The sequence below is a fragment of the Mobula hypostoma genome, chromosome 4 (genome assembly GCF_963921235.1).
Source record: "Mobula hypostoma chromosome 4, sMobHyp1.1, whole genome shotgun sequence".
Classification (NCBI taxonomy): Eukaryota; Metazoa; Chordata; class Chondrichthyes; order Myliobatiformes; family Myliobatidae; genus Mobula; species Mobula hypostoma.
This window is the reverse complement of record NC_086100.1, coordinates 177,182,751-177,207,651: the sequence shown is the minus strand read 5'-3', so window position 1 is coordinate 177,207,651 and position 24,901 is coordinate 177,182,751. Positions and strand designations below refer to the sequence as shown.

At 42.5% G+C, this 24,901-nt stretch overlaps 1 protein-coding gene across 2 annotated transcripts in view; it reads right to left on the bottom strand.

The window, feature by feature from the left end:
• LOC134345811 (lysine-specific demethylase 3A-like) overlaps positions 1–22,106 on the bottom strand; it is a 90,383-nt gene extending 68,277 nt beyond the window's left edge. The window contains exons 1-4 of one of the 2 annotated variants that reach the window (XM_063047066.1): positions 21,975–22,106; positions 14,958–15,101; positions 7,196–7,309; positions 3,692–3,797 (exon numbers count right to left, since the gene is read on the bottom strand). In XM_063047066.1, the coding sequence (XP_062903136.1) occupies positions 3,692–3,797; positions 7,196–7,234 (145 nt within the window). In that variant the 5' untranslated portion in view covers positions 7,235–7,309; positions 14,958–15,101; positions 21,975–22,106. Of the gene's footprint in view, positions 1–3,691; positions 3,798–7,195; positions 7,310–14,957; positions 15,102–21,515; positions 21,880–21,974 lie in introns of those variants that run through there. The other variant, XM_063047065.1, reaches the window with a different exon arrangement.
• Positions 22,107–24,901: the final 2,795 nt, after the last annotated feature.

Genomic DNA, 24,901 nt, shown 5'->3' with positions numbered 1-24,901 from the left:
GGGGTCTAAGGCCCCACCCCAATAAGAGCAATGAGAAAAGAGCATGACCTGGCTGGTGGGGGTCCTTGATGATGCATGCTGCTTCCTTATGGCAGTGCACCTTGTTAATGGGCTCAATGATTAGGAGGGTTTTTCCTGTGACAGACTGGGCTGTATCCACTTTTCTGTTCGTGGTTCCATACTAGGTTGTGATGTAATCAGTTAGGATGCTCCTCACTGTGCATATAGAATGTCTGTTTCTGTGATCTTGAGGACATTGCAGTGAGGCAAAAGTTAAGATAATGTGGAGGCAAAAATATTCTACAGATAGCATGCACTCGAAGTTTTAGATGACGTGCCAAATCTGTGCAAATTTCTAAGATAGTAGAGTGTGGTCGTGCCTTCTTTGTAATGGCACTTTATGTGCTGTTCTTGAGGCAGATCCCCCGATATGATAACATTAAGGAGTTTCACGTTATTGACGCTCTCCACTTCCCATCCCCTAATGCGGACTGGCTCACCGACCTTCGGTTTCTTCCTCCCATAGTCAATCAGCTCCTTGATTTTGCTGATGTTGAGAGGTTGTGATACAACTCAACCAGATTTTCAATCTCTCTCCTATGTAGTGATTTGTCACCACCTTTGACTCAGCCAACGAACTACGTGTTCAAGATTACTTTCATACCTTCATCAACATTGTGTATACAAGAACCACAGGCTAGGATACATCAAGATACCTGCCTCATCTAACTCTTAAGCAGATCAGAAACCCTCAAACTTGTGCCAAGGCAGAGAAATAAATGTTCCAAATGCTGGAGATACAAGTTCAGGTCAATTGTCAATCCATTCCTGGACTTAACGGCAATTTGTTCTATCAAATTAAATGAGTAGCAGGTCAGGGAACTCATTCACAATGATTGATATATTCAAGTACAATTGCATAAACCATAATAACAGCACTGTCTTATCAAAAGAACATAAGACTTCCTATTTCACAAGTGTTGCTTCAATCTCAAATATGTTCGAAGTAAGCACTCAAAAAAATTGATGTGAATGTAGATTTATTGAATTCGAAGTACATTTATTATCGAAGTATGTATACATTATAAAACCTTGAGATTTGTCTCCTTACAAGCAGCCACAAAAAAAAACCAACACCCAATGTGCAGAGAGGAAAACACAAATAGTGCATATATTAAAAGCAAATAGCAGAATGAAAGTGAGTCCTCAGACAGGAAACCTGGAGCAGGCCATAGCCTCAGTTCAGCACGTAGCGGAGTAAATGTCGCAGAACCTACAGGCACGACACTTCACCGATAATAAGATGCATTTCAAGCTGGAAGTGTGAAGTGGGTCACACAAGAAAGAGAAGCAGGACTTTCACCACTAGCCTGTTTTGTTATTCAGCAAAGATCACAGGTAATCTTCTAGTCAGCATCATTTTCCTGTATCATCTCTATATTCTTCAATTCCCCTAATCTCCAAAAATCAAACATGGAACCCCAGATCAGAGAGTACAGAATCCCAATTATTCACCAGCTTTCATGTGAAGTAACATCTCCACAACTCAGTAATAAACATACTATCCCCTACATTTATGATACGTATACTATGTTTTGCATCTTGGTTCCAGAACACTTTCATTTAGCTATCTATGTGTGTACAGTTGAATGTCAATAAACTTGAACTTACTGTGAGCTTTCCTTCCAAACCTCTCTGCTAAGATTAGCATCCTCCCAGTTGCAAGTTTCAGTCTAGGGAATTATGGACCTAGCCTACATCACCTCTGCCCAGAAGGAAAATCCACATCCCTAGGAACAGTCCAGTGAAACCTCACTGGACTCCTCCCCACGGCAAGTATATTCTTTCTTAGCCAAGTTCAAAGTAAATTTTATTATCACAGTACTACATACAACCCTGAGATTCACTTTACTCGGTAAATCTACAGAATAGTAACTATAACAGGATCAAATGAAAGATCAACCAGAGTGCAGAAGACAAAGTGTGCAAATATAAATAAATAGCAATAAATGAGAATATGAAATAACAAGAGTTCTTAAAGCGAGATCATTGGTTGTGGGAACATCTCAATGGATGGGCAAATGAATGTAGTTAACCTCTTCTGTTCAAGAGCCTGATGGTTGAGGGGAGTAATTGTTCTTGGACCTGATGGTGCAAGTCCTGAGGCACCTGTACCTTCTACCTGATGGCAGCAGCAAGAAAAGAGCACGGCTTGGGTGGTGAGGATCTCTGATGATTTTCTACAACAGCATTTCACGTAGATGTTAAAACTGTATACAATACTCCTAGTGTGGTACATCAAGAGCCTACAGAATTACAGTATGGCATTTTCACTCCACGCACAATAACCCAAGGACAACAGACTAATTGCCTTCTTAATCTCTTGCTGTATCTTAATGTTGTTTCAGTGACCTGCGTACAACAAGAAAAAGATTTACTTTGGTCCTTTCAACATTACGCACTCTCTCATCATTTAACAAACACTATTTATACAAGAGATTCAACAGATGCTGGAAACCCAGAGCAACAAACACAAAATACTGGAGGAACTCAAACAGGCTAGGCAACATCCATAGAGAAAAATGAGCAGTTGACATTTCAGGCCAAGCCCCTTCATCAGGATTGGAAAAGAAGGGGGAAGAAAAAGTGGGGGTAGGGGAAGGATTATAAGCTGGCAGATGATAGGTGAAACCACATGAGGGGGAGGGAGATGAAGTAAGAAGTTGGAGGTGATAGGTGGAAAGAGGTAAAAGGCTGTAGTAGTAATAATCTGATTGGAGGAGAATGGACAATGGGAGAAAGGTGGTGGGGCATCAGAGGGAGGTGAGAAGAGACGGGGTTGGAGGAGAGCCAGAATGGGAACAGGAGGCAGGGAGTAGAAATGACCAGAAGTTGGCATCTTAAACATACACACCTGCTTGTTACTACAAATATCAATTCAGACCAAACTTCAGAATGAGGAAAAAATGTCATCTAAGTGACTTTGTGGAATGATTGTTGTGCCAGACTGGGTGGTTTATGTGTCTCAGAAGCTGATCTCCAACAGTCTCTGGAGTTTACAGAGAATGGTGTGAAAACAAAAGGCAGCCAGTGAATACACCTTATTTATGAGAGACTGGCTCAAGCTGACAGGAAGGCAACAGTAACTCAAATAACCTCGCAATACCCCAGTGGTGTACAGAAGAGCATCTGAACCTATAACATGTTGAACCTTGAAATGGATGGGCTACAACAGAAAGCCACACCAGGTTCCACTCCTGTACCTAATAAAAGTGGCCACTAATATTTGAGATCAAGTCCCTCTCCCTGACCCACACAACCCATAATCCTGTAACATAATAGTCAGAATTACACAGAAAACCAGAACCATTAACTTGCAGAACCTCCCTGCAGAGCTCATCAGGGTTTGGCTGACTGGCTTTAACCTTTCTGTTTCCGATGGTGTATGAACAATTGTGCTTTTTTTAAAAAACTGATTTCAGATTTCTAGCGTTAACATTCCCTTTCTGTGATTCCCCTTACAACCCAGTCTGCGTGACAACAGTAATGGCCACTCCCATTCCAAAGAAAACCTTAAACACAAATGAACTGAAAATCAGCCACAATACAAATCAGGTAACTGAGTTGTCAAATTTTAATACTTAAATTATGGAGGTAAATAAAATCTTACTAATGGTAAGTAAAGACTTACCGCAGAGGAAGAGCTCTTGAGATGATTGCTTGATGAACCAGCTCTTAATCATTGCACTGACTTCTTTGTTATCCCGAAGAGGTTGGTCCCAACAGTCCGTGTTCTTCTATTCATAGTTACCGTGGGAATTTTATAAAGAAATCAAACTTATCAATTTCATTTTCAATGCATGAATATTATACACAATTTTCTATTATTAGTCAAATTACACAGTACTAGTCAAACACATTTTGTAGGAAGGAGTTAGCTTTGTGATAGCAAATTTAAAAAAAAGAATCACGTTTGAGAGAGGAAGGGAGATGCCACAGGCTCTTGCACAGTGTTTTGTTAGGCCATTTCAAACAGATTAGACTTGTTTGTCACAGGTACATTGAAACTAGTGAAGTTTGCATCAATAGCCAACACAGTCCAAGGATTGTGCTAGATAGAGGCAGCCTGCAAAATGTTGCTTCTGGCACCAACACAGCAACATCCACAATTTACAAACCCTGGTTTGTAGGTCTTTGGAACGTGGGAGGAAACCGGAGCACTCAGAAGCCCACATAGTTATGCAGATAACATATGAACTCCTGACAGTGGCAGAAATTGAACCGATCTTAACGGTTGTGCTGTAAAGTGATTATGCTACTGTGCCACTTGAACGGAGGAAGGTCAAGACATAACTGGTACCATGCAGTGTTAAACTGGAATTAATTTGTATTTGTGATTTGTTCAGGATGTTGCTGGCATTGCCCGTGAATCAAGGAGGACATGCAAAAGTCAACGACCATGTTAAAGGATCTGGAGTCACACATCAGACCAAGGCTGGCAAATTTCATACCCAGAGAGACATGGGTAAAGTAATTGGGATTTTACTCGTTTTAACAATCCACTAGTCACCATTACAGAACAATCTGTTATCACAAGATTAATTTTAATCACCTAAATTTAAGGTTGCCAGCTACCACTATGAGAACAAGACTCACATCGTTAAATTGTCTAGGCCTCTGAAGAGTAACCCACTAGTTTACAGCCACTGCACCGCACGTTGCAATTGAATCATCACTTTCAGAAAACTAGTAATAAATTCAAGTCTCAACGCAGAAATCACCAATACAAAGGCAAGTTTCAGTGGCAACCCAATAGGATGGTGGGTAAGGGCCTGGACTGGCATTCAAGGGGAGTGGACTATGATCGAGAGAAACAAGTTCAAATCTCAGCCTGGTAATTAAGAAATGTAGTTGAATGAACCGAATTACACCAATAACAAAAACAAATTAAACTCTTGCAGAAATCACATTTTTGTTTAAAGATAAATTTTGTTTAGAAAAAAACATCTCTTCCATATCTGTAAACACGAGGAATTCTGCAGATGCTTGTCAGACTCAGTCCTGACAGAGCCTCGGCCCGAAACGTCCACTGTACCTCTTCCTAGAGATGCTGCCTGGCTGGCTGCGTTCATCAGCAACTTTAATGTGTCTTCCATATCTGAGCTATTTATCCGTGACCCACAGCAACGTGCCTAACTCATTTCGAATGTGATCAATGCTCAGTCCAAAGACATTTCAAGGTTCAAATTAAAAGAATCCAAGTGGACATATGAATGTCATCCTCTCTTTGTCAGCTTTATTCATGGGTATCTGAAAATACCCACTCTATAGGCTCAACACACTGAACCAATTTGCTCCCCTCAAGCAAACCAGTACATCCTCGAAATGTAGAACAGTATCTTGGTCAAGGACTGTACGTCGGTTCAGTGTCCGATAGTTAACACACATTTGTACCTCCCCATTCTTCCTCCTCACCACCACTATGGGTGGCGTACAGGAGCTCTCTGACTCTGTGATAATCCCAGCTTCCTTCAGTTTCTGCAGATGCTGCCGAACCTCCTCCACCCCCGCTGGCGCTAACCCTCAAGACCTTTCTCTGAAAGGGGTGTCCTGTCACTCAGATGGTATGGCAAGTACTCTTAGAACAACCCAGATCAAACTAGTCAGTAGAAAAGACATCTTCGAACTTTAACATCTTCTGTCAGTCTCCTTTTCCAAACCTTAGGAACTGGGGAATCACCAAAGGTGAATGACTTGGCTGTCAGCTGTCCAGATCCAGGAGATTGTCTCTCCTGGTTTTCTCACAGGGAAACTCGACATTACAGTCACTGGAGAAGGATGCGTCATCAGCATCCCCTGCCTACAATGCCCTCTTCTCTACATGTATGGATGGCCAGCGGTCCCACTGCTCCAGATGCCTCAATCGTACCCGGCAGATCCACTCCCATCACATCATTGCTAGTCTGAACCAAAATGACATCTTTGCCCGCTGTTTGGTAAAAATGCCGTTCCTGAGTGAAACTTTCTCCGATACTGAAACCAAACTTAAAACTCTAATCAGCATTTCATCTGGGCTGCAGACACCCACCCTGCCCAGAACACCACACTGAATCATACATTCCAGTTGGCTCAAATCCTGCAGCCGGTTCTCTCAATTTTCTTCTCCTGGTAAAAAGGCCACGACCCACCCCAGTGTCCGTCACAAAAACCTCTCCACCCAGCTTTCTCTAGGCCGTCTCCCAATTCCACCATCCTATCTGGCTGATCAGACATTGCTAAACTGAACATTACAACCCCTCACCTTTAATGGGTAACCCAAACACTACCAGCAGAACACACTGCTTCTACAGAAAGCCATTAAATGAACTACCCCATGGCAGTAAAATCTTAACCAGGGTGTTATACTTATCACATGTACATCAAAAGATACAATGCAATGCGTCATCTGTGCCAACAATCAACACTCCTAAGGGTGTACTGCCCGCAAGTGCCACCACGCAATTTGGTGCCAACACAGCATGCCCACAATGCTCAGCAGAACAACACAGAACACAAGGAACAGTAGGAAAACAAGACCCATTGCTCCTCCCATACTCCCCCTCCCCACACACGCAAAGTCCTCTAACGCCCCCAAGACAGGCCATATTGTTTAGCCTCCAGCAGACTCAGACTGGGATATGGATGCAGGCATGCAGACACTGGCCTTTCGATACCCCAGCAGAATTGCAAAGATTCCTGGGCCCAGGGTTCCGGCCAACAGGGATGAGCAAGGTCAGAAATAACCTTCTCCCCAGGGTTTACCACCAGTGAAAAGAGAACGTTAAAACACAATCGATCCCAACACGAGGAAATCTGCAGATGCTGGAATTTCAATAGGGATGGGGAGCAACACACATAAAAGTTGCTGGTGAACGCAGCAGGCTAGGTAGCATCTATAGGAAGAGGTACAGTCGACGTTTCGGGCCGAGACCCTTCTTCAGGAACAGTCCTAACAAAGGGTCTCGGCCTGAAACGTCGACTGTACCTCTTCCTACAGATGCCGCCTCACCTATCAATCCCAACACTGCCAGCGAGTGAACAAGAAACTCAACAGGCCCCATGTTCCGCTAAGGTTTGTGAAGGAGGCCATGATAGAGACAGTTTGTGAACTGGGCCAAATGGACTCCTGCTTCCTACGGTATATAGAATCAGTTACCTTCAAGGGCTGAAGAGGAACATCCTTTTGCAGAAACATTCGGCGCTTGTTGGCAAGAAATTCCACAGGAGTTAGTGATCCAATCCCAACCTTGTCGGTCAAGCATTTAAATGTCTGGAATAAACACAGAAGAAAACCATTTTCTTTTTTTTCTTTTTAAATCTTTTTATTGAGTAAGTATACAAAAAAGGTAAGCCATATAAACATTAATACAATGTTAAAGTATAATAAAATTCCAAAAGGTAACAATACCAAAAAGAAAATACTACAAACAATGTAATTTAAGCATAAGAAACCAAGATAACATAATAGTATACTAGATTTTATATATATCAATGGAAAAAAAGAAAAAAAAAACCCCCAAAAAAAACCCACCGTGCAACTAACTAAAAGCAAAGCAAAGCAATGGGCTAACTTGAAACCAAACAGAGTTAAACTTAAAATCACGTCCTCAATCCCGACCTCCATTAAAACAGTGAAAAAAAACAAGAAGGGTAAATATTACATTAAATGAAAATATCGAATAAAAGGTCCCCAAATCTGTTCAAATTTAAATGAAGAATCATAAAGGTTACTTCTAATTTTCTCCAGATTCAAACATAAAATCGTCTGAGAAAACCAAAAAAAGGTAGTTGGAGCATTAAGCTCTTTCCAATGTTGTAAAATACATCTTTTCGCCATTAAAGTAAGAAATGCAATCATTCTACGGGCTGAAGGGGAAAGATTACTAGAAATTTTAGGTAGTCCAAAGATAGCAGTAATAGGGTGAGGAGAGATATCTATATTTAATACCTTAGAAATAATATTGAAAATATCTCTCCAAAAAGTTTCCAAAGTAGGGCAAGACCAAAACATATGAGTTAAAGAGGCTATCTGCCCCGAACATCTATCACAGAAAGGATTAATATGCGAGTAAAAACGCGCTAACTTATCTTTGGACATATGTGCTCTATGCACCACTTTAAATTGAATTAGGGAATGTTTAGCACAAATAGAGGAAGTATTAACTAATTGTAAAATCTGCCCCCAATCATCCACAGAAATGGTAAGCCCCAATTCCTGTTCCCAATCTACCCTAATCTTATCAAATGGAGCTTTCCTGAGTTTCATAATAATATTATAAATCATAGCCGATGCACCTTTCTGACATGGATTAAGGTTAATTATCGAATCTAAAATATATATAGGAGGAAGCATTGGAAAGGAAGGAAGTATAGTACTTAGAAAATTTCTAACTTGTAAATATCTAAAAAAATGTATTCTTGATAGGTTATATTTATTAGATAATTGTTCAAAAGACATAAGGGAACCATCTAAAAATAAATCCAAAAACCGTAAAATACCCTTAGTCTTCCAAGTTTGAAAAGCGCGATCCGTAAAAGAGGGAGGAAAAAATATGTTACCTAAAATAGGAATCGCTAACCCGAATTGATTAAGATCAAAAAATTTTCTGAATTGAAACCAAATACGCAAAGCATATTTAACGATCGGGTTAGAGACCTGCTTAAGGCGTTTCGAATCAAAAGGAAGAGATGAACCTAAAATAGAACCAAGTGTATAACCCTGAACAGATTGTAATTCCAATGCTACCCATTTAGGAATAGATAGTATATCCCGGTCAAGTAACCAAAATTTCATATGTCGAATATTAATAGCCCCCAATAATAAAATCTAAAGTTAGGTAATGCTAAACCTCCATCTCTCTTAGCTTTCTGTAAATGTATTTTACCCAGTCTCGGATTCTTATTCTGCCAAATAAATGAAGAAATTTTAGAGTCGACTTTATCAAAAAAAGATTTAGGAACGAAAATTGGTAATGCCTGAAACACATATAAAAATTTTGGCAAAAAAAACATCTTAACTGCATTAATACGACCAATCAAAGTTAAATATAAAGGAAACCATTTAGATGAAAGTTGAGTAATATGGTCTATTAATGGTAAAAAGTTAGTCTTAAATAAATCTTTATGTTTACAAGTAATTTTAATCCCAAGATATGAAAGGTAATTATTAATCAATTTAAATGGAAATTTATAATATAAGGGAAGATGTTTATTAATCGGAAAAAGTTCACTCTTACTAAGATTTAATTTATAACCTGAGAAAAGACCAAATTGTGCTAATAACTCTAAAACAGCAGGAATAGATCTCTCAGGATTAGAAATATATAAAAGTAAATCATCAGCATAGAGTGATAATTTATGGGACTTTAATCCCCGAGTTATCCCAGTAATATTTGAAGATTCTCGAATAGCAATTGCAAGAGGTTCTAATGCAATATCAAATAATAGGGGACTAAGAGGACAGCCTTGTCGAGTACCACGAAAGAGAGGAAAAAAAGGTGAGTTTAAAGAGTTAGTACGAACCGAGGCTACAGGGGAGTGATATAACAGTTTAATCCAGGATATAAATTTCAGGCTAAAATTAAACATTTCAAGCACCTTAAATAAATAAGGCCATTCTACTCTATCAAAAGCTTTCTCGGCATCTAAAGAAATAACACACTCAGGAACATTTTGTGAGGGAGTATAAACGATATTTAACAATGTACGAATATTATAAAAAGAGTAACGACCTTTAATAAAACCCGTTTGGTCTTCCGAAATAATAGAAGGAAGTACTTTTTCTAGTCTATTTGCTAATAACTTAGAAAAAACTTTAGAATCAACATTTAATAAAGATATTGGTCTATAAGATGCACATTGAGCAGGGTCTTTATCCTTCTTTAGTATTAAAGAAATTGATGCTCTATTAAAAGATTCCGGAAGTTTACCAAGTTTCAAAGAAGCCTCAAAAACCTTATAGAGCCAAGGAATCAATAAAGAAGCAAAACATTTATAAAATTCAACGGTAAACCCATCAGGGCCAGGAGCTTTCCCCAGATTCATAGAAAAAATAACATTCTTAATCTCATCCATTGTAATGGAAGTATCTAATAAAGAAGACATATCCTGTGAAATCTGAGGAAAGTCTAACTTATCTAAAAAATCATTCATATATTTAGAATCTCGAGGAGACTCCGATTGATATAAAGAAGAATAAAAATCACAAAAGGTTTGATTAATCCCCACATGATCCAATATCAATCGATCATTTTGGTTATAAATCTGATTGATTTGAGATTTAACATAATTAGATTTCAATTGATTAGCCAGCAACTTGCCAATTTTATCACTGTGAACATAAAAATCACTTCTTGTTTTCTTTAATTGGTTTACAATCGAGGACGAGAGTAGTAAACTGTGTTCCATTTGGAGTTCAGTTCTTTGTTTGTATAGCTCCTCAGAAGGAGCCATAACATATTTCTTATCAATTTCTTTAATCTTGTCCACAATTGCCATCTCCTCCTGCTTCTGTTTCTTCCTCAAAGCAACGGAATACGAAATAATCTGACCCCGAATATAGGCTTTAAAAGTGTCCCAAAGAGTGTTAACCGAAATATCTTCTGTATGGTTAATTATAAAAAAAAGCTCAATCTGTTCATTCATAAAATTAACAAAGTCCGAGTCCTGAAGCAACAGCGAATTAAAACGCCATTGTCTATTGTTTGGTATATTGGCCATAATTTTAATAGAAAGCTTAAGTGGAGCATGATCCGAAATGGTTATAGAATCATAATCACATTTAATCACTGAAGGAATGAGACGAGAATCAATAAAAAAATAATCAATTCTTGAATAGGAATGATGAACATGTGAAAAAAAGGAAAAATCTTTTTCCTGAGGATGCAGAAAACGCCAAATATCCGTCGACCCAGAATCAGAAAGGAAAAAATTAATCAAATTTGCAGATTTATTAGGTAAAGTCCGTAAAGGAGCCGAACGGTCCAAAGCTGGAAATAAACAGGTATTAAGATCTCCGCCCCAAATCAATGAAAACTCGTTCAAATTCGGAAACTGATCAAACAATGATTTATAAAATTCCGGACAATCCATATTAGGAGCATAAACATTAACCAAAACTACTTTTTTATTAAATAGTAAACCACTAACCAATAAAAATCTACCATTCGGATCAGAGATAATATCCTGTTGTATAAAAGTAACTGAGGAATCTATAAAAATAGAGACGCCTCGAATCTTAGCATTGGAGTTCGAATGAAATTGTTGGCCCTTCCAGAATTTGAAAAAACGTAGTCTGTCCCCCCTCCGTACATGGGTCTCTTGTAAAAATAAAATTTGTGCTTTAAGTCTCCGGAACACTTTAAAAACTTTTTTTCTTTTAATAGGATGATTAAGACCATTAGTATTCCAGGAGACAAAATTAATAATAGACTCCATAAATCCTAAAGTCAACCCACAACAAGGAGGATTGACAATAGGCGCGACCCACAAACCCGGAGAGGAAACAGAACATACAAAAGATACCGGGGAAAAGGACGCAACCAGTACTTCAATAATGTATATAGCCCAAAGAAAAACAAACTAAAACGTGAAGCCCCTCCCGCCACCCCCCAACCCAAGATCCCAAGGCAAAATCTAAAGCAGACCCGCCAGAAAGAAGCAAGCGCTAAAACTACCCCCATGACTTCCGGTATACGCTCCCTAAAAAAAAGGTATAAATATGAAAAGGATCAGCTAATTGTAAAACAGTAAAAAAATAAGTAAAAAAAAGTTAGCTCAATTAGAATACACACAGAACAGAACAAAAGCCGGAAAATATATATTAAAAAAAAACCACAATAAACCTCAAACTCATGAATAGACACAGCAACAAAAAAAAATAGGATTATTAACATAAAGTGATTATAAAAAGCAAAACAGAATAAAATTTAAACAAAAACTACAAAATTTAAGGCCGCACAGGAAATACGTAAGATGACAAAAGGGAAGTAACCACCCAGAATCCCCTGGGAAAAGAAAGAAATGACGCAGTTAAAAAGAAAGTTTAGTAGCCATATTAAGAAATCGAAAGTAAACTTTTCTGCCCAAATAGGGCACAGAAAAGTTAAAACCAACCAATTCACAGCCTCCGATCGACGGAGAAAATTAAAAAGAAAGCAATTAAGATGTTGGAGATGAAAGTTGATCCAGATAACTCTGGGCATCCGATGGAGAATCAAAAAAACGAAGGGCTCCATCTGACATGCGAATCCTTAGACGTGCAGGGTACAGCAGCGCTGGTCTTAAATCCCTCTTATAGAATTCCGACATCACGGATCTGTAACGGACCCGTTGGTCCCAGATTGGTTTACTGAAATCTTCCACGAATCGGAACTTAAGATCCGAAAAATCAATGAAACCTTTAGATCGAGCGAATCGAAACAGTCTCTCCTTGTCTTGAAAGTAATGAAAACGTAAGATAACATGCCTAGGTCTATCTGACCTAGACGAGTATGATGGGATTCTGTGAACACGATCCAGTAGCGGTGGTTGGTCAGGAAATACAGTAGGGAATGCATCTTTTAAAAGTTGGGAGAAATATTTCATGGGGTTGTTACCTTCAACGGCTTCCCTCACGCCAATCATTCGTAAATTCTGCCGTCGCATTCTAGATTCCAAGTCAGAGTTTTTAAAAGTCAAAAAGTCAAGTTTCTTCTTCATTACATTAATTGTTTCTTCGATTTTCCCCATCTTAAGCTCACTTTGTTGCGCGAATTTTTGAAGATCAGATATAGCCGACTGATGTTCCGCAATACATGTTTGCATCTTATCAATTAAATCGGCAATTTTCTGGAAATTAGTTGAGATTTCCGTATGAATCAGGTCTTTAACAAAGCCTGCAATTTCCGTACGAATCATCTCCCTAACAGAGGTTGAAATTTCCCTCTGAATTAACTCCGATATCGCTTTCAAAGTCACCGGTGATTCAGTCGGAGGGAGATCCGTAGCTTTCGGTTTAACCGGAGGTTTACCATCCTTGCCGTCTTTCTCGTTCTTAGACATAGCAGATCTAAGTTCCATCCAGTTGTCGGAGAATTCAGTTTAATTCAAAGTATTGTAAGAGTTGATGCCTTAATGGTTAATTAAAGTATAGCTGACCATAGAGAAAAAAAACTCAGAGGTAATGGAGCGAGTCAAGAACGCGACTTCACTCCATGAGCGCTACCGGAAGTCCCCGAAAACCATTTTCATATGAGTGCTTAGAAAGCTTGAAGTGTATACCTCCACATACAAACACAGGTATAGAGCAACATTGCATGGATACAGGCCCTTCAGCCCACTGAGTCCGTGGTGTCTCAATTTCCTGCATTTGGTCCATACCCAAGTACCTCTCCAAGCGCTCAGAACATAGAACAGGACTTACGGCCCACAATGTTGTTCCAAACCAATTAAATTAGTAATCAATTGGCCAACTAAACTAATCCCTTCCGCCTACACTATGTCCATATCCTTCCATTTTCCTCACATTCATATGCCTATCTAAACGTCTCTTAAAACTCTAATAAAACCTCTACAACAGTCCCAGGCAGCGCATTCAGGTGTAAAAAAACCTGCCCCACACATCCCCTTTGAAATTATTCTCTCTCATCTCATGCTCAGATATTAGACATTTCAACCAAGGGAAAAAAAGATACTGTCTGTCTACTCTATGCCTCTCATAATCTTATAAACCTCTATCGGATCGCTCTTCAACCTCCCACTGCAGAGGAACACAATACGAGCCTGTCTCATCTTCATTATGGCACATGGCCTCTAATCCAGGCAGCATCCTGGTAAAGCTGTTACACCTCATTTTGCACTGTTATTCTTTTACCTTGTTCTACCTTAACATTCTGTGTAATGATCTGGTCTGAACAAACAGTATGCAAGAAAACATTTTCCCTGTGTATCAGTACACGTGATAATAAAAAACTACTGATAAAAAGTCCCAGCCCGCAATGTCAACTCCTCTCCACAGATGCTGCTTGACTTGCTGAGTTCCTCCAGCATCTTCTGTGTGCTCCAAGAATGAACCAATTCCAATTAATCTGAAAGGAGCCAGTTTGAAGTCCTTTGAGCCTTCAAGCCACAAACTTATCCAAACATCCAGCCCCATCCACCCTTCCTTCCTCCTTCCCCACCAGATGGGGATTCTACTGCTTGTGGAAACTAAACAAATACTGCAGGAAAAGACCCCTCTCTTTGGCTTTATTTCTGGCCTCCTCAGAAGTTACTTTCTCTGATTTCCACTAGCTCACACAGCGGGCTAGATCATTTGGATACTGTGAAGTATCCCTATGAATAAATCAGTAACTTATCCTAGCTCTGTATCAGCAGAATGCTAAAGGGAAAAGTAAGCTGTGTGGTTGATGCAAAGAGCTTGCAGGTTAAATATGCACGCAAAATAAATGCAGGATGGAGTATAATGCAGGAAAATAAGATCTTGCACTTCCATCAGAAGAATAGCAAAATATTTATTTAGAGATACAGTGCAGAACAAGCCCTTCCAGCCCAACAAACATCTTCATTTATGCATTAACCTCATTATTTTAATACTGCAAATCTCAAGAAGATGCCACCTCAGGGCACAGCAGATATTCAAGATTGAGGCCAACAGATTTTGAACACGATTGAAGAGCGAGGGTGTAAAGCTAAAGGAATAGTGATGATCTTAATGAAGGGTAGAGAATACCAGAGCCACTGTATGGCCTGATTCTGTCCTGACAAAGCATCTCGGCCCAAAACACTGACACTTTATTCCTCTCCCTAGCTTCTGCCTGACCTGCTGAGTTCCTCTAGCATGTTTCTGGATTCTGGATTCCCAGCATCTGCAGAATCTCTTGTGCTTCCGTTTCTACACTCTTACCAGATAACAAACACAAAAGAAGAGTCCTTCATACCAGTACAGGCCACTGCAAAGCATCTGCGAGTTCTTCGGGCTTCCTCTCAGCCACAGCTAAGTGGTCTTCGACCAGGAAGACTCTCAGCTCCTCGTTGTTCAGCTTTATCCACTGACACCAACCATCATCAAACTCCAAAAAGATCTGCAGTAGGGCAAGAACAGATAGAACTTACTAATCCGTCTCGACACGAAGCTTTACACATTGTGAACTTTACATGCAAGTTGTTTCCGTACAAAAAGTGAAAAGAAATGGGAAGGGGGAAAGAAAAGAATGTTCAATATTTACTTCTGCAACATTGACTCTTTGCATTGACTGAGAATTCTACATACAGCATAATCATAGAGCACCTCAGCCCAGAAACAGGCCCTTCAGCCCATCTAGTCCATGCCAAACTGTCATGTTGCTTAGTCCCATCGACTTGCACCACCACCCCGAGTGAAAAAGAGATCTCCCTCAGGTTCCCCTTAAACATTTCACCTTTAAGGCATGGCTTGAGTTCTAGTCTCATCCAATCTCAGTGGACACATTCTACTCGCATCTAGCCTATTTATACTCCTCAATTTTGCATACCCCTATCAAAGTTGCAGAAACTGGACAAACTTTTTTGCCAATTTCTACAACTTTTGCTATAAAATATTTGCAGCAGATTCCAGCAACAGAAGCACTTAATGTTTTTAAATCTTTGGAATAAAATGCAAACTCCATCCATTGACTTGTCTCCATACAGCTTATTTCTCGACTAGTAGATACAAATCATTTACATATAACCAAACATGTCCCAGGATGGTTTGCACATTACCATTACTTGAAGTTTATGATTTGTGGACCTTTGCCCAGAGTCTTGCCCTATATGCATTAGATTAGATTATGTGGACACTCAGTCCTCGTTTATTGTCATTTAGAAATGCATGCATTAAAAAATGATACAATGTTCCTCCAGAATGATATCACAAGAAACACAGGACAAACCAAGACTAAAACTGACAAAACCACATAATTATAACATACAGTTACAACAGTGCAAAGCAATACCGTAATTTGATAAAGAGCAGACCATGGGCACGATAAAAAATAAAGTCTCAAAGTCCCGATAGCCCCATCATCTCACGCAGGCGGTAGAAGGGAGAAACTCTCCCTGCCATGAACCTCCAAGCGCCGCAAACTTGTCAATGCAGCACCATTGGAAGCACCCGACTGCAGTGGACTCTGAGTCCGTCCGAAAACTTCGAGCCCCCGACCAGCCTCTCCGAGCACCATCCTCTGCCGAGCGCTTCGACCCCCGTCCCAGCTGCCGAGCCACAAGCAAAGCCGAGGACTCGGGGCCTTCCCCTCCGGAGATTCTGGATCACACAGTTACAGCGGCAGTGAAGCAGGCATTTCAGAAGTTTCACCAGATGTTCCTCTGTGCTCTCACGTCCGTCTCCATCAAATCAGGATTGTGCACGGCACCCTACTTGACAGATAACAGATATCACCGCCGGAATGGCCGCTGCGAGCTGCGTCGCACCACCATCTCCTCCCGCCTCTCATTAGCTTTTTGATCAAAAATATTTTTGGAGCTGATGTGGTTAACTTGGTGGCACAGTGTTGGAGTAGCTAGCGTTTTCGAATAAGAATCACATCAGGTGACACCGTGAAATTTGCTTTTCAATTCCCACTGCTGTTGGTAAGGAGTGTGCAAGTTCATCCTGTGAACGCGTGGGTCGCCTCTGGGTGCTCCAGTTTCGTCCCACGCAAGGGCAAGTCGAGTTGTGGGCATACAACGTTGGTGCTGGGAGCGTGACAGCACTTGCGGGCTGCCCCCAGCACAATCCTCGGACTGTGTTGGTTGTTGACGCAAACGACGCATTTACTGTATGTTAGATGCACGTGACAAATAAAAGCTAACCTTTAAGCAGGCAAACTTCATGAAGTAGTCCAACACACTCAATGGCCGCTTTATGGGGTACACCTGTCATTAACGGAAATATCTAATCAGCCAATCATCTGAAAGCAGCTCTATATATAAAACCATGGAAACATAGTCAAGATTCAGTTGTTGTTCAGACCAATTATCAGGACGGAGAAGAAATGTGATCTAAGTGACTTTGAATGTAGAATGATGGCTGGTGACTCAGGCACCTCAGGAACTGTTGATAGGATTTTTACATACAACAGCCTCTAGTGTTTACAGAGAATGGTGCGAAAAACACACAGAAGATAGTCAGCTGCAGTTCTGTGGGTGAAAACACCTTGTTAATGAGAGTTCAGAGGAGAATGGCCAGAGTGGTTCAAGCTGACACTCCTCCAGCACTTTGCATGCATTGCTCTACAATCTACAATCAGTATGTGGGTATTTAAAGTATATTCGTTACACTGTCTTCCCCTAGAGAAGAAAACCACCCTTCTCTGCGCTGATTGAACGAATCTAAAGTGGAGCCTATACAAAGCAGACGTTTTCTTCCCCCCCAAACACCAGTTAGAATGCAAATCGTGCTTGGCAGACTTCAGCAGAGGCTAAAAATAGATGGTGAGCATCTTTCTCACCTGCAGGAACAGACCTCAGGAATAAGTGATCTGTGAAAGAGCCATTAGAGAAATTAATAACTTGTATTCAAGAACGCAGTGAATGCCACTAACCAAGTGGAAATTTAATGATTACTTAACTCTTTGGTCAGCGCACAGCAGCGTGCTTGATCAGCAAAAGAGAATCTCAGAGGCAAAACAAAAGCTTTCTGCAGAAATGGTTAGACAGCCTGTGGACAGAACGGAAGTGCAAGTGTTTTATGGAATACTTTTTATCAAGAGAAACGGCACAGAACAGTCCTTGCTAGCCCACAGCCATGTCGCCCAGCAACGCACCAACCCCAGCCTAATCACAGGATAATTTACATTGACCAATTAACCTACTAACCCGTAGGTCTTTGGACCGGAGCAGCCGGAGGAGGCACACAGTCAAAGGGAGAAGGTACAAACTCCTGACAGATGGCACTGGAATCGAACTCTGAAGCCCCAAGCTGTAACAGCGTTGCACTGACTACCACCCCACCGTGCCACTCTTCGCGATCGCAATGAGCTCGAAGAGGGGCAATGGACGGCAAGCACACTTTAACCAGGACAAGTGCGATGTGATGAAATTTGGTAAGCAGTGTTAACAATGTCCCAGGGAGTGCTGTAGAGACGTGGGGATTCAAGTACACAATTCCCTGTAAGTGAAGTTGTACGTCATGCTTGCTTCAGCGGATGGGGCATTGAGTACAAGATCTGGGACATCATTTTACAGTTTTACAAGACTTCAGTAAAGCTACGCCTGGAACACTGTGTGTCTTTCTGGCCGCCACCCTCTATGAAGAATGCGATTCGGCCAGAGCATGCGCAGAGACAATCTACTAGAATCCTGCTGGGACTGCAAGGTGGAATAGACTGGGATTGTTTACACTGGAGCAGAGGAGGAAGAGGGGTGACCTTACTGAGGTTTACAACGTCAAGAGGGACAGAGGTAAGATGGGTAGTCACAAACTATTTTCTCAGAGCAATGGAGTATAGTTTTAGACACAAGTTTACAGTGAGAGGGGAGCAATTTAAAGTGGATCCTAGGTGACGGTTTCACCCCCACACAGAGGGTATATGGAAGGAGCTACCCAGAAATGGTAGAGCCTGATACTAATTATACATATAAAATGCATTTGAACAAGTATATGAATAGGGAAGGTTTAGAGAGAAATGGGACTAGCCCATGGAGGAGTTGGGTTGAAGAGCCCATACAACTGTAAGGAAACAAAATGCCTGCTTAGTAATATCCGTGGTGAGGTGACTTCCAATGTACTACACGTTTTTCAGGGTTTCAATGTGGATCTTCAATGTCCATAAGCATTGCTGTGTAGGTGAGGGCAGTCCATAAAAGACCTTGGTTTGCAGGTGTGATGTCCATAGTTTCAGTGAATGAATCAATGGTATGACTCGGTGACTGAGATTACAGTAACCATGATACTACATTGGAAGTGATGCAGATTGTATCGTTTCCCCACTAGTCTGACAGCAAGTTCCTCTCCAGCAGGGAGCCTGCTGGAGGGGTATTCCAGCAAAACAGAGAAAAAGTTCGAGGAAAGTGTCAGAGCAGTGTCACAATTTTTCCCAGCCTGTAGCAAATTGGACTCATCAGCTCTGGACACTGTATGCAGAGCATCCCGAGTGGCAGAGCAGTTAGTGGGACACTGTTACAACTCAGGGCACTGCAGAGCTCTATTTCGCCGGCATCTGTAAGGAGATTGAGCATTCTTCCTGCGAACTGTGTTTGTTTCCTCCCACAGTCCAAAGACACACCGGTTCGAAGGTTCATTGGTCATTGTAAATTGCCCTGTGATTAGGCTAGTGTTAAAGGGGTGGTTTCTGGGGCTCATGGGGCTTGTTCCATGCTGTATCTCTTAAAAAAAAAGCGAAGCAGGCACCCCACAGATTCACTTCAGCATTTGGGAAGGATGCTCCAAGGTCCTCCCTGGATAAATCTCCAGGCAAGCTGATGATTAAGACCAAATTGCATTGAGTGCACCTTTAGTTGCCAGAGGAACAGAACACACAGATCACAACCAGTCAGGCTGTGGTGATCCCTCGTGTTGAAACCTGGATGACCCAAGCAGGCATTTCTGGAGAGATACCACCAACACGGTCTCCGCACAAACCTCCAAATCTACCTGCCAGATAATTAACTGTCTTTGCCTCCCACACCGACGTCCTTAACTTGAAGAGAACATGGGCAGGAGATAAATAAGAACCCTAAAATGCATCACTAATCACGTCGCAAATGTGTTATATTGACAAGGTAATAAAATCGGAAGGTGGGGCCAATCGGAACCTGGTGGGAAATGCGACGGCCAAGCAGCTCTCCTGAAAGAGCTGAGTGAGGGTCTTCCAGGCTCCTGTACTCCTCCCTGGGGGTAATGATGACAATTCTGGAACGGTCGAGTTTGTCACTTAGAATGCAGAGGAAGCCGTTGCAACAGCAAGCTACAGAGGTCACTGGATCTCCATCTAATACAGGCAGGTTGTAGGGAAAGCAGGGTTGCTTCTGAGAGTCTGTACAACCCCTGCCATTCAGTGGTGCCGAGCTCTCTAAACCAGACACAGTGCAAAGGGTCTCGGCCCGAAGTGTCGACTGGTTTATTCTTTTCCACAGATGCTGAGTTCCCCCAGCATTCTGTGCACACAGTTAATTTCTAGCTACAGTCTCTAGGAAGCAAGTTAACGCAGCTTGCGGGAACACGCACTAGAAAACAAAGCCAATCTGCTGAAAGTTAGTTGTCTGGGTCCGCTGCAGTACCAGTGTAAGTCAAGGCCAATGCATTGTCAGCCAACAGAATCAAGGAGATAAAACTCAGCAAAATAGAAAATGTCTCCAACCTCACTCTACTGATTAGCAAATTAAAACTTTTTTTAAAAAAATGAACTGGATAACAACAAAAAAAGAAATCACTCAACCAGTAAAGATTTCTGTTCTACAGTTACTCCCCAAGTCCCAGTGCCTGTCACAACCTTTAAATAACCCAGCACTCAGCCGACCTTTCACTCACCTCTCTGGGCAGCCCAAAGCCTGCCAATCTTTGCCGGAAAACATCCTCTCAATTAAAAGGGTGCCGCATACCTGCGAGCTCCTGGATGTCTGGGTTAGTTATTAAGCCCTAAACATTTCTGTGGCAGAACCATTTACAATCTTGTGTAAATTACGTTAGATTACACCATCTCTGGGGAAAACTTTAATTCATTAGGAATTGCACACTTTGTAAGGGTACGATAGTGATAGCGGTACTCTCTGATTACATTATTTCCTCTTTTTTTATCGCTAAGATATCTTCACAGGCAGATGGTGTGTTTTTTTTGGTATGGGCACCGATTTAATTCCCGACATTTTCTTATTCTCAAAGCAGCACCAAGTAGATCCTGAAAGGGGTTGACACTAACGTCTCCACAACACTGCGGGTCAAGTTATTGAAAACCAGCTGCACGCAAACCGAATCACTGTCGGGGTTTGTTTTCTCCTGCGAAGTTCACCTCGGTGAAACGATTAGAAATGTATCTACTGAAAAACGAGTTAATTTTGCAAACTGCTGATTTTGCAACCAGCAGGCGACAAAATATAAATTGCAAATCAGATTCGAGGTCTCGAAAGAAAATAGCAGCAGCATAATAACACTGACATCAGTGGGAAGAAGTGGGAGGGGGGAGAGAGAGAAGAGGGCGTACAGGAGAGGAAGTTGTATCAATGTATTTTTACTCCCAATGACTTTGTAATAACCCAAACACCTGCTTTTCTTGAAAGTAACGGCCTGTTGCTTAGAAACTATGCATTACGTGTACCACATCACGAAATTATATTCCATGCAGACAAAGTGCATATTCCCCATTAATTCCCGGGATGTTTCTATTGTCGGTCGGATCAGTACTTCGCCCGTTACCACAGTGCACATTTACATTACCCTTCTCCGCCCACCCCCCCAAAAAATGCAGTTAACGCTTCACATTCGATTTCACACGCGTTTCATCCGACTACTGTCCAGCAAATTGGCGGCTGGCTTCACTCACCACCAAATCCGGGTTGGCAGGATCTCTGTGGGAAATGGCTCTGACGGTGCCCGCTCTCCAGCCCCATTGTGACACCGGCCCGAGCTCGGGTGCCTGAGCGAAGCCGGACAGCACGCAGAGGAAGCGGCTGCCCGCCAGGGGCAGTGGCCGTGGCCGCGGCTGCGCTGCCAGCGGCGACATGCTCCGACATCCGATGCCCCGAACGCTCGCTCGCCCGCCGCCTTCCACTCGCCCGCGCCACAACTCGCATCTCGTGCTGCCCGCACACACAGTTGCAACAGTCTCGCTCCCCTCGCGCTCAACGCCCATTGGCTGCCCCGCGCCTCGTCAACCGACGGCTCGGCCCCCACGTCAATCACCGTCCTCCCCGCTTCCTCCTCCGCGCTCCGCGAGGAGGTGGCCTCCCGTAGCCCTCCGCGCACCGGGGTGGTGGGTGAGGGGGGGGGCCTCCGGCCTCACCTCCAGTCAGGAAATAGCTCCGCTGGCTGGACACCTCTAACCGCACCGGCACGGCCGGTGTAAGCGGGCGCCGGGCACGGCTGCGGCCGACACGCTATTGGCTGTTTACTGCGGGCGAACTCATTGCAGTGGAAGCCTCCGAAGTTATTCCGACCGGCGCGTGTAGACGGCAGGTGACAATGTTTTGGTGGGGAGTGAGCCGGCTCATGTACGTGCCGGTTTGTGCGTAGACACCGAGAGCGAGAACAGGTGGCGGTGGGCCCTCTGCTGGCCGCTGTGAGCACTGCAGCCTCCAGGTGCAGAGCCCCGAACTCGCCGTATTTCCCAGCTGAGCCGAGTTTTCCCTCCTGGGCAGCCTCGGGACTTTCCAGTGCAATCGCATGGGCTCTGACGAGGCCAATACAGAGCGGGATAGGAGGTACTTGGTGGGGCAGGTTACTTGAAATGCACCAATGCCCCCATCATCCGGGAGATGTCCTCTTTTAACTACCATCAGGGAGGAGGGATGGGAGTCTTAATGACTCACACTCACTTCTTGCCCTCTGCCGTCAGATTCCTGAATTGCCCGTGAACTTTACCTCATTACTTTGTAATTTATAATAACTTTATGTCTTGCAACGTACTTCTGTCTCAAAGCAACAAAGAAACAGGAGCTTCTGCAGATGCTGGAAATCAAGAGTAACACACAAAATGCTGGAGGAACTCAGCAGGTAAGGCAGCATCAGTGGAGAGGAATAAACAGTTGACATTCTGAGATGAGACCCTTCACTTAATATAAATATAACAGACATCCCACCTCTCCCGGAAGTTCCGGGAGTCTCCCGCATATCGATAGTGGCTCCCTGACGCCCGGAAATTATATACAATATCCCGGAAATAGACTTTTTTGAGAGGGAGAGCGAAAGCGAGCATCCTGATTGGTCTCTCTTCGTGCTAAGAGTGGTCCCCAACCACCAGGCCGTGAGGAAACAATACGATTTGGCGATATGAAACAATATGAGTCAGCTGCACCTTTCCTCATTCCCTGTCACGCACTGTTGAATTTTAACACACGCGAGGTCATCAGTGACCCAAGACGTGCAAAGGAATGGGTCCGTGACCCATTTGTGAATGCCCCCAGTGAATCATCTATGTCAGCGCAGGAAGAAGATCAACTCCTCAAGCTTGCAAATGACGGTGGGCTGAAAAGTATGTTTGACATAACATCTCTGCCAGCATTCTGGATCAAAGGCAAGCCTGAATATCCTGAGATAGCCACTAAAGCACTGAAAACGTTGCTTCCATTTCCAACATCATACCACTGTGAAGCGGGGTTTTCTGCAATGAATGCAATGAAAACTAAATTGCGTAATAGACTGGACATAAGGAACCACCTTCGAGTATCGCTGTCTCCCATCACCCCTCGATGGCACCGTCTTGTTGCAGGAAAACAAGCCCAGGGCTCCCACTGATTCAGCGATATTGGTGTGTTGCAATGATTTTATATGTTCATACGAGGAAAATATGTGCTGTGTGTTTAATATCCAAACATTACTTAAAATGTTATGATGCTATTGACTTATAAGTGACCTATAATTCAGTGGTCCCCCAGCGTCCGGGCTGCAAAGAATACAGCGGTGGCCAGAACGCACCCAGCATATCTTTAAGAAAAAAGCCAAAATAAACAAGCTAATTGATTAGGTGCCGCCCAGCACGTAAATATCGGCCCAGATCAGAGGCGATTGCCGATTGCGTCGCCGCTGTTCTGGGCCAATATTTATGTGCTGGGCGGCACCTAATCAATTAGCTTGTTTATTTCGGCTTTTTTCTTAAAGATGTGCTGGGTACATTCTGGCCACCGCTGTACTGCTGCATTCTTCACGGCCCGGAGAGGAAAATATGTGCTGTGTGTTTAATATTAAATTCGTTAGATAAACCCCTTTAGAAACGAAATTGAGTGTAATTAGCCACTAAAAAGTGACTTATAGTTGACTTAGCACCTATATCCAGTAGTGTTTAACACCCAACCCCCACCCCCCCCAGGTCAGCCAGTCCGCAAGAATATTGTCAATATTAAACCGGTGCGCGGTGCAAAAAATGTTGGACACCCCTGATTTAAACTAGCTGGCTAGCTGCCAAGGAGCTACGCTATTGATGTCCTACGTGATGAGGCCAAACTCCCTGTAGACTTGCTTAAAGTTGTAATAGAATAAACATGATAATATAATATAAGTACATACTTTAATGTCACATTTGCTGCAAATACCCAACTTGGTTTAGAGATTAGACAAAATCACTGAACAAAGTATTACATACACCCTTGGAGGTCGCCCGGGGGGGGGGGGGTGCTACCTCCCTGAAGTGAGTTTTTGCCGGGTGGGATGTCTGATATAAACATAATTAATTTCACTTAATATAAGACAGTGATAATAATTCTGATTCTAATCTCTGCCCTCCTACATGTTTCTGAACCCTGAAAACTGTACATGTCTCAAGGTACTGGAAAAATACCTCCAATCAAGAGCAATGTGAGGAATTGCAGAGGTGGGAAGGGACTGAATCAAAGGGGCCTCCTCTACTTTAGTGATATGCGACATAGATTGGGGGACCACATTGTTGAACACCTTCATTTCATCCACAAAAAGCAGGATTTCCAGTGGCCAAGCATTTTAATTCCAGTTCCCATTCCAATTCCCATTCCCATTCCAACATGCAGTCCACGCCCTCATTTTCTTCCACAATGGGGCCACTCTCAAGTTGGAGGAGCAACATTTCGTATTCCATCTACGTAGCCTCCAAACTGACGTCATGAACATTGATATCTCCAACATCTAGTAATTTTTCCCCCGCCTTTTCCTTCTTCAATTCTCCATTCTGGCCTCCCTCTTACCTCTTCTCCTCACCTGCCTATCACCTCCCTTTGGTGCCCCTTCTCCTTCCCTTTCTCC